At 42.4% G+C, this 10631-nt stretch overlaps 1 protein-coding gene across 1 annotated transcript; it reads right to left on the bottom strand.

Moving 5' to 3' along the window:
* Positions 1–5838: 5838 nt before the first annotated feature.
* On the bottom strand, positions 5839–10373 carry gpr61 (G protein-coupled receptor 61). Its single transcript, XM_042492497.2, has 2 exons — positions 9583–10373; positions 5839–7555 (listed from the first exon to the last, which is right to left on the bottom strand). The coding sequence occupies exon 2, from the start codon at positions 7314–7316 to the stop codon at positions 5898–5900; it is 1419 nt and encodes a 472-aa protein (XP_042348431.2). The 5' UTR covers positions 7317–7555; positions 9583–10373; the 3' UTR covers positions 5839–5897.
* Between the last annotated feature and the right edge of the window lie 258 nt (positions 10374–10631).

The raw sequence follows: 10631 nt of genomic DNA, 5'->3' as shown, positions 1-10631 counted from the left end.
AGCAGCTTTTATGCAAACTAATTTTGGGCTAGTTTAAGGGATTTCACAAAAATCCCTTAAACTAATGAGACCAGATGACCACTTATCATCTGGATCAAAATCTATTTAGTCCCAATCTATCTATTTAGTCCCAAGCATTTCTTAAAGCATTATATTTATGACTACATTATCTCAAATCAGAAATGATTAAAAGCAATTAAAACAACTTTGTCCTTGGTAACGGCTATTAACTTATCTAACAATTATAAAAGATATTTGCTACAGCTTAGAAATCCTTTATTAGAAAGTGGTGTAGTCATATTATATCATGTATCAGATGCAGATTAAGTAAAGAATTTAATTTCTGAGGTGTAGATTTAGAAAACAATTTTAAAGACCAGGAAAGTTATTTGAAATTTACTTTGCTAGTAGTGATTGGCCAATTATGTCCCTAAACCTCTTTATTGGAACCAGTATCTAGTATATCTTTACTTATGACTTTATGTCTGTGTAACAATCCCTAAATTTTGCTCCAGTCTCGTCCTGCCAAAGCTGCTGTCATCAGCAGGTTACAGAGGCAACAGCTGATTTCAGAGACATAAGGATAAATTGTGTTGAGTGAGAAATTCATGTGATTGAGTTAATCTCTGTGATGGAGACTTTTCACCGCCTCCATGCTCACATCACGTGACTCTTCTGAGGAAGACTGCAGGATGATAGCAGTCAAAACACATCAGAGTAAAATTTAACACTCTTTAATAGTTGTCTGTCAACAAGAAACAAAGTAAAGTTCATGCTCACAGATAGACAGGTTTTCTCCAAACCTGTTGCTCAGATAATCCCAGCTTTCTGTTTAGTTTATAAGAAACACGCTCCACTGATGGACTGAATGACTGAGCACTGCACCCAGTGGGTGGCCCCCTAGAGTGACATGATGATGGCAGCTGCCCTTGAGCACTTTCGCTGGGTGTGTTGTAGTCCATCACAAAGGTCAGGCTGTTTGAACTGTTTCTCTGCGCTGCAGGAGGCGCCCTCCACAGCTCAACATGAAAGCTATGAGTCACACAGGCCAATGGGGAGCAGCACAGGAGAGGGGAAGAAAATTAGGATAATCAGAAAAAAAGAGGAAGAGCCCCGGGTCCTGCTGGGTGGATGGAGTCTATGTTTGGATTTTTCTGGTGAAAAACAACTAAAATTAAATAAAAACTGAAAATGCATCATAACTAAGAAATATTGAATATGCAAAGGTTTTGGGATTTTAATCATGCATCAATGTGCAACTGTTATATCGCATCTACTGCTGGGTAACTTAATCTATAACAATATATTTATACAAAATATTAGTCCTTTAATGTTTTGTATAATTAATTTGAGTATCTGTTTAAGCTATCAGATAAATGGAGTGTACAATATTTTCCTCTAAAATATAGTGGAGTAAAATATAAAGCAGCATAAAATGAAAATACGCAAGTCAAGAAGTCTACAAATATATTGAAAATGTGGTTTCCACCACTAGAAAACATTTAGGAATAATGGCTTAGAATTACATGCTCTTATTGAAAAGCGTGTCCCCAACAATTTGTCCATTAATAAATGCATTTGGGTGTTAATTACATTATGTAGAACCTGATGTTGTGATATGAGGTGGTCAGTGTCTGTAAGGTGTAAGTTCAATTGTCGAGAATTACAATGTCGTCCACAACATCCCCTCACACTGACAAGCCTCAGTATCCTGCCTTCCTCCAAATGTCACTCCTCTTTCATCCTGTTCGCATTGCTCTATTTCACAGAGAGAGAGAGAGAGAAATGCTGGTTCCTCAGTGGTTCTATAGCACATAACATTTTTACACCCTCTATAGTTCTGTTAAGGTTCTCAGCTGCTTCTCAAGCTTAGTTAAGCTCAGTTTACTGGAGAAAGAATCAACACACTATATAAATATATATATATATATATACACACGCACCCACACACACACACACACACACACACACACACACACACACATATATATATATATATATAAACAGAGGCTGCAAACCTACAAACATTTGGTGCAGGATTCTGAATCGTTAAAGCCAACATTATAAGAACTCATTCATAATCATTTATATTTTAAAGGTCTCATATTGTAAAAAGTCAGATCAGCTTTTATTTTTTTATCAAAAAGCAAGTAAAGGTGCTATATAACTACTGTGAAAGTATGAAAGCAATAAATAGAGGGATGCACGCAGTCTGCATTCAGAAGCTGAGCCTTTAAATGAGACGTTAGGACTACAGTGAAGTTTTGATGTCACAAATGGCAACATTCTTATCTACAGATTTCACTATTTGTGTTTCCATTTTTTATATATATATATATATATATATATATAAAGTAATTCTACTGGTCCCCCTTTACGTCTAACAGTGGGTTTTACCATTTCTTAACAAATGAAATGTATTTTAAGGTTGTAACTAAACCTCATATCGCTATGGTTTGCACCTTGACAGCAACAAAAAATACTATATAAAAGCAGAAACTGCACCTGCAGTGATGTTACTGTCATTCCCCTACTGCAATAACAGTGCAGAGATGCCAAGAGTGCAGATGTGGGAGACCTGGACACAGTGACCAATCGGAGCAGACTGGGCTTTTTTGAGAGGTGGGGCTTAAAGAGACAGGCACTAAAACAGAGTTTTTCAGACAGACTGTGAATACAGCTGTTTCAGAACAGACAGTATGCGGAAAACAGAGCATTTTTTGAGCATTAAAGCAAACATGTTCTAGTAGAAACCCAAAATACAAGTATGAACCTGAAAATAACCATAAAATGGGACCTTTGACTCATTCATGATAGGCTTATTATATGGCATCATTCAAGGACTCCCAAGCTCAAAAATAAATAAAAAAAACACTATAGTGCTGTATTTCATCTCTAATGGTTCTGTATAACACTATTTGATTATGGCACTGTGCAGCACCTTTAAAAGATAGGTGCCAAAACACCATTTTTGTTTTAAGTGACAGTGGCAGGAGACAAAGAGATGATGTGGGGATTGATCATGTGATAGATGATCTGAAAATGTGTGGTAGCTACAACAACAACCATGACACTCAATTTAATCTTCTTGCTGTGTCTTTAATCATTTCAGCTGATGGGTATAACTAATACACAAGGGAAAAACAAACCCCAATAATGATTTCAAATAGTTTTTTCAGCTCAGGTACAAAAAGAAAAAAAAGGAGGGTGGGGTGAACATATTGACTGTATTAAAAACAAATAAAGCTGTGGGTGACAGTGTCCATGAATATTCCTGAAGCTGGGAATATTATCTGCCCTTCAGAACAGCTTACATCTCCGTCCTCATAATCAACAGATGGTGGCAGAAATAGAGCTTAAAGCGTTTAATCAGATTGGCCGGGGGCAATTTTGCTGCCAAGGGTAACGGAAATCCAGCTGATTGAGTAGTGGATTCAATCAGCATAAGGGGCTTTGTAATGACCCCCAGACTGCATGAAGTATCAGTGAATTTATTACAACACTGTACCATAAAGGGGAGATGATCAATAATGCCCAATGAGGAAGGGCATTATTGAAATACAGAGGTTAAACTCTTGTTTCTGTATGCTGGTGGAATCAATGTTGTATAAAGTTGTATATTAATAATTTTTAAAGAAATGTATTGTGTGGTTTTAATGTTAAAAAAAAAAGACGCATACATACTGCAAAGCATTGGGGGTTATGGCAACGGTTTCATCTTGTGATTACATTTGGGCTTGCACCATCTTTTTAACAGAAAAGACACATTTTAAAACATGATGACCCCATCTGAAAAACAGAAACAAAGTCATATCTCCAGAAAATTAAGAACATTATGTCTCCTCTGGACAAAGGGGCCTTTTTTATGTTCTGACTCCCAGCAAAATATTCCCTATTCGCCTGGTGTTGGGTGTCTTGTGATCATGCCAACAGTCTGGTACGAGGCAGTCCAAAATAGATGAAGGCAGCAAGAAAGAGCGAGTATAAAAAGAGACAAAAGTGTTTAGTCAGAGATTTGTGCCTTTGTAATTTTCTTTGGAACATTTGTCACTGCTCGTGTGACTTGTGCAAACTGTTTGTTTTCCACCTGAGATCAGAGAAAGTATCACCAGTGTCTTTCATTTGTTGCTAAATGAGGCCAAAGGCGAAGCTTGCCATGTGTAAGCTTTGTCTCACCTGTGTGCTGCCGTGTAGCCACAACAAGCCTGGTTGTTTAGAGCACAAACACAAGCGTGCTCATACTGTTTCTGTGTTTACCTGTAAACAGCACAGACATCACAGGGTGACAGGGACTGGTCGTGGTGTCCGAATCTGTCCACATGCCAGCCTCGTTTCCACAAACTGAAAGTTGAACTGTGCTGCTAGCTGGGTGTTTTCACAAAAGCTTAAATTCTTAACACCATCACTGTCATGCAAATTAAACCAGTCACAATGTTTTTCTTTGAGTGGAAGGGGGTGAAATCACGAGTCTGCTGATGTGAGATGATTTTGGTGAGGAGGTGATAATCACAAGACCGAGAACAGATAAACATGATAATAATGTTCCTGAAAAAAGGCTTAAAATACGCTGCTGTGCCAGCCTGTTTATTATAAATACCACCAGCAGCACCAGCTGTGAAATGATCCCGTTCAGCACACTGAATATTTTAAACAGAGACAATTTTTAAAATGGCTCACTCCTTTCTGCTGGGAAAACAGCTACATTTTGCATTAATTCCTAGGTGTTTTTAGGAGATTTGCAAGTTGAATAAATACACTTTGATGGAAACAGATCCGAAACATTGACAGCTAACTTACAACCTTTACTTTTTTAGGTTTTCTTCCACCAGTCAGTTCTAAAAAAATAGCATTTTGCTGGAGATGAACTAATGTTAAAATAGAGGTGCAGCAGGGTGGTTTTTATGGTTGGATCATCAGTTGAATTAATAATACAACAGCTGTTTGTTCATTAAGAACCTGCTGTGTCAAATTGAATTGATTGTCAAGGGGCTTCTTCAAGTCATTGTAATCACAGTAATGCATGACTTATTTCATACTGTAGATTATATTCAAATGACTGATGGAGAACCAAACTTTTAATGATGAATGGACAAATGAAAACTAACATTTCACTGAGCATTTGTCTCAAAATTGTTTTTAAAAGGTCCTGTATGCAGGATTCAGGGGCATCTGTTGGCAGAAATGGTGTATAATACTAAGAACTATGTTTTCATTTGTGTATAATCACCTGAAATTAGAAATGTTGTGTGTTTGTTAACTTAGAATGAGCCATTGATAATCTACATACGGAGTGGGTCCTCTCCCACAGAATCCGCCATGTTGTTTCCAGAGTAGCCCAGGACAGACAAATCAAACACCTGCTCTAGTGGGTCCATTTGCATTTTCATGTCAGCCAGGTTTGACCCACTGGAGAAGATTCAGTTTGGCAACTTCACCGCAAGATACCAATAAATCCTGCAGACTAGACCTTTAATGGCTCTTATAGTTTTCCATCAACTGTGAAAACTTTGTTCCCCCTGAAATTTTGCTCTCACAGAGTTTCAACACTTCTTTACATTAATGTGATGTTTGTCACACCACTGACCTGTGATAAACACAACAAGGGTTTACTGTCCATCTGCTAATATCACACCGAAAACAGCCTGACCGCTTTATGGCTCTGAAAACATGTAGTGCTTCATGACTGTTGAGATTATGCACATGATATATGCAGCTTTGTCCTTCTCTGAAAAACTGAAATTCTTCATGTTTTGCAGTTCACTGGATTTTTAGCTTAAAAACACTGTTGTAGCATGAACACAAGACGTATTTCATCAACAAATCTTTAGAAAACATGAATAAAACTAAGTATATTTATTGGATTATAGACGGAAAAACAGTCAGTACATGAAAGGCAGCTACAGCTCTGGGACAGTTTTGCAGCAGTTCTCTGATACATGCAGCTCATTGTTCAGCTGTTGCCGCTGTATGAACTCTGAGGTTTCCTCAAGGATCTGCCCTGGGATGTGGAAGTCAGCTGGCGTGTTCTGCTGAACAGCTGATTCCTGAAGGCCCTCAGTCTCTGGCTCCTCTGGGCTGGCTCTGCTGTGAGAGTTGCAGGGCTCCAGATTGCATCCAGTGCCCTGAAGGAACTGCAAAAAATTCTCTTCAATCGAGGCCTCACGGCTCGGCAGCTGCTCCCCTTCGCCCGGCCCGGCCCGCTTGAAGAGGCAGGCCAGGTGGCGGCCCAGCTCCTCACGAATCTGCCGGTTCAGGCAGCCATAGAAGAAGGGGTTGGAGGTGAAGCAGAAATAGCCAATCCATGTGACCACGTCCTCCAGCTGGGCCAGCGAGGCAGGAGAGGTAGACGCCACGGCCGAGTAGAGATGGAAGGAGAAATACGGCAGCCAGCAACAGAGGAACTGACCTCCCACCGCCACCAGGACCACCGCAGCCTTCCCGCCACTGAAGGTCCTATTCGGGGTGGTGCGGGCGCCAGTTCCACCGAGGCTGGCCGCCATGGTGGAGTGGCTGCTGATAGACTCAGACCGTTGCCGTGGCGTGTCCATCCATGTGGGAAGGGGGCCGTGCTGCATGGCTGCTACCCGCGCCACCTTGAACATGTTGCAGTATACCACCAGAATGATAAGCATGGGGCACAGAAAATAGATGAATGTAAAGAAGACCATGAAAAGCAGCCGTGTGGTCCTGCCTCCCACCCAGTGGAGGGAGCAGTGTCTCTGACCCTGAACAATGACTGACGGCGTCCCCATGCCCTGGTTCCCCTGGAGCAGCCATCCCAGAAGAGGCAGCACTGACATTACAACGGCTTTAATCCAAATTCCCACGAGCACCATCACCACCACTCCCACTGTCATCTTCACCTCATGACGCATAGGGTGGACTATGTAGTAGTAGCGCTCCACATTTATGGCAGAGATGGTGAGGATGGCAGCGCTCACAAGACACACACTCAAGCAGAGGTAGCTCCGACACAACGCCTCGTCCGCCAGGATTCGGTCTGACAGCATCCCCAAAGGCATTAACACTAGTGCTGCCAGCAGGTCCACCAGACACAGGTGGAACACAAAGGCAAACTTGCGCAGCTGTGGTGTTTTGGTGATGACAATCATCACGGCTAAGTTCCCCACCACCGCCAGCACGTCAATGATGAGCATAGCACACAGCGCCAAGGACTGGTTCACATCTACCCCACCTCGGCTGCTCGCAACCGATGGGGTTACGTTAGAGATATTCTGATGCAGTGAGGCTGGAAATGTGGGGTGGCTGGAGAGAGAAGTGTTCCAGGAGGGGCTCGGTGTGACGGGACGCTCCATGAGAGGATGGGATAAGGAGGAGAGAGGCCGCTGAACTTCACGGGCCCATCACCCATCCTCCCCTGTCATAGGGTGTCACTGAGAAGCTCAGGCGGTGGTGTCTGTCATGTCAGCTGGAGCTGTGCAGGCCCTGACCCCTGGCAGAATTTAGCCTGGAGCTCTGCAGTCACAGTTCTCACACTTGTAACTTTTAGTGATGTCGTCGTTCTCTCGCCAATATGACCTTTAGATGGAAAGATCTGAAACAGCAGAGAAAGTCCTGGTTAAAAGAAGGCACAGGTGAAGGTTGTGTTAGTTTGATGATGCGTTTGAGTTTACTGGAGGTCACTTAATGATGAAAACTACAGTTTAGATTATGTAATTTTAAGGATATTTTATGATCAAGACATCAATGAAACCTAAGGTAGCAGGTTGTAGTGTGGAAATATGACAACTTGATAGATTTGTCTCATGAAAAACCACCTAAATCATTTTTTTTTTTGCTCAGACTAAAATTACATTATGCAAACATTGGAAAGATAATCCCTAGACCCATCAATCTAATCTACTATTAATGCAAATACTGTCATTATAATCCCGTTGTTTTTAGTCTGTCCGACAATAAAAAGGATAGCAGATGAATTCTAAAGCAATCTCATATTTGTCACTTATATCAAAATGCAAAAAAGGGTTTTTAGTGCAGTCCTTTGTGTAAAAAAGAAAAAAAAAAAAGGTATCATCTTCTCTGTTGCGGTGACTCTGTGAAGCCGTCAGACTTGATGCAGCCTGCACTCACTTGTAGCCTGGGTCATAATTCACTTCATATTTGACATCTGCATCCTCAGATGTGTGTTTTCAGGGCAGCTGGTGCCTCAGGGAGAAGCTAACAGTGCAGAGTGGACCATATGTCGCCCTTAACAGAGTCAAGAAGCAAAGTGGACAAGCGAATGAACTGCGAAACTCAGCACTACAGAGCTGCCTGCTGTCTCAAGTGATGGGAGGACAGGATCAATAAATCATATTAATACAATCATGACACGATAAATATGAAAGCATCCCACGATTTTCTAATTTATGGGGAAATACATTCTGAGAGGCTAAATTCAGTCTGAGAGGCTAAATACTCTTCTGAATTAAACCCATGCAGCTAAATTATCATCTACAATTCATGTGGTAGAGCAGTGAGTGTTTGTGTGGCCAGTGGAGAAGTGGAGAGGCCCCACGCTGTGTTTACTGTCACAACCTCACCTGGACACAACCCCACACACTGTAAAAGCCGTGGAACGAGCACCGAGGCTTTGGTACATTTCCACATGCCGTAACACCTGCATGTGCAAGTTTTCCATTTCACAAGTGTGACAGGCTTCATCCCTGCGAGGCGCCTCTTGTTTTCCTGCCCACATATGCGCACCGAGCACGCAGTCACCAGACAGACGCAGGCGTACGTAAGGTGGCCTTTGCTGAATAGGTCAAAGGGTTACAGTCACCTTCAGCCCAATAAAACAACCAATAAACAAAAATATCTTGGCTACAATGGAACAACAAGCAGCCCTCTGGAGATTCTTAGTCCAGTCTGCACTGATGGTTTTATTGCTCTCTGGTGTCCGGGGTCACTTTGGTGCTCCAGCTAAAGGAAATTATCACCACAACTCTGCATGACCAAAAAAAAGCATCCAAATTGGCGCTGTTAGCTGTTTTGAAGTTGATTTTATCAAGTCGAAACCACAAAAACTGAACAATTTACATGATAACAAGGAACATTAGGGACTTTGTGGCTCACATACAGCACATTCCTCCTGGTCTGTGTGATCAAATCAATGAGATAAGTGCATTTTAGAGTCAAACTCTGCCTCAGAAGCTCTGAAGAAATTCACACAAAATCTTGAGTTTAAGGTGCAGCAGAATCTCAGCATCTGCCTGCTGGAAACCATATGACCCAATAATATGCACATGACACGATGCTTACTGCAAGGAGAGAAACAGCCTGTTGTTCAAGTGTCCCTTTCATTACAAAGCACATTCTCTCCTCAGCAAGTGGCAATCAGGAGTTTAAATAGGAATACATAAAATCTCTTCCCAGAAATGCCATTTTAACACAGATACACCAAGATAACATGACAAAACAAAACATTTGTTCTAGTCTCGTCCTCTTCAGTCAGATCTTGCTCTCTCCACCTTTTCAGCATCCTCACATCCACGCATTAAAACCCACACATCTCCCTACACACTCCGCTAACAGGGCAGGTATGTGTGGAGATGTGTGTGTGATGATAAGTCAGTGACATACCTCAGTCTGGAGAGGGCTGCTTCCTCCTGTGCAGGTTCACAGTCTACTGAAGGAGAGCCGACCTGTTTCGCTTTCTCTCCCCCCCTCACACATACACAGCAAACACACACACACACACACCACGTCACAGACAGAGAGAGAGAGACAGAGAGAGAGAGAGGAGAGGGGTGCTCCTGTGTCTCCTCCTCACCTGGCCCCTTTCATCTCGTCATCACCTCCCACCCAGCCAAGCTGACCGCCCCCCTCTCCATCCCTCCAAACACACACACCTCCTTCCCCTCAGCTCTTGTTCAGCCAGGTCTTCGATTCAGGTGAGAGAGCTAGAAGGAGAGATGGCACAAAAAAAGAGGAGAGGGCTCCTGTCCTTCAGTCTGTGTTACACAAAGAGTGGACAAACATACACACACACTTTCATACACACTCCGTATTGTCTCCGGCACGAGCCTAGGGTAACTGCAGAGCCGTGCAGGGCAGACAAGCAGGCGGCGGGTGGGCAGGCAGTACCCAGCCTACCCTGCTCTCCACTGGGTCTTAGTGCCTCACTTTCTCTGGGCTCCTCATGGAGGGATGGCTTTGCTTTTTCAGCCTCTAGGACTAACCTCCCTGCAGGTCACATCAGGTCCCACCAACGGGTGCAGAAGCCTACAATTAGGATAGAAAATCACATTTATCCTCTGGATCAGCATTTCTCTTATTCTGTCTCCTTATATGTTCAGCTTTCCCTCTGTGCACAATCCGGCAAAAGCTCTCTCACGAGGCTGGATTATTGATTCACAGAGAGGAAAAGAATCCCAGTGGTTAATGTTAATGAGCTGAGATTAACATTTACAAAAGGCCGGCCCACACAACATACATATTATTACACTTAGTGAACTATTTCTTGCCCTGAGGATTGACTCTGTTTACCACTGGAGCGTGAGATATAGTATTGTGCAATTCAGTAGTTAATCACAACCAGAAAATTTTGAGCATGACGGACTGAATTTCCTGCGTTTTGATGTATTTTTATGCTCTAATTTGTGCTTTTTTGCATCACTTTGTGGTGCTAC

Source organism: Plectropomus leopardus, chromosome 9 (genome assembly GCF_026936395.1).
Source record: "Plectropomus leopardus strain MGB_pleo_1.0 chromosome 9, ASM2693639v1, whole genome shotgun sequence".
NCBI classification, from domain to species: domain Eukaryota; kingdom Metazoa; phylum Chordata; class Actinopteri; order Perciformes; family Serranidae; genus Plectropomus; species Plectropomus leopardus.
The sequence above is the reverse complement of the archived record's forward strand: the minus strand, read 5'-3'. Positions and strand labels throughout refer to the sequence as shown.

Bases quoted from the DNA above. Each gene is read 5' to 3' on its own strand.
- gpr61 (XM_042492497.2), bottom strand. From the start codon at position 7,316: ATGGAGCGTCCCGTCACACCGAGCCCCTCCTGGAACACTTCTCTCTCC.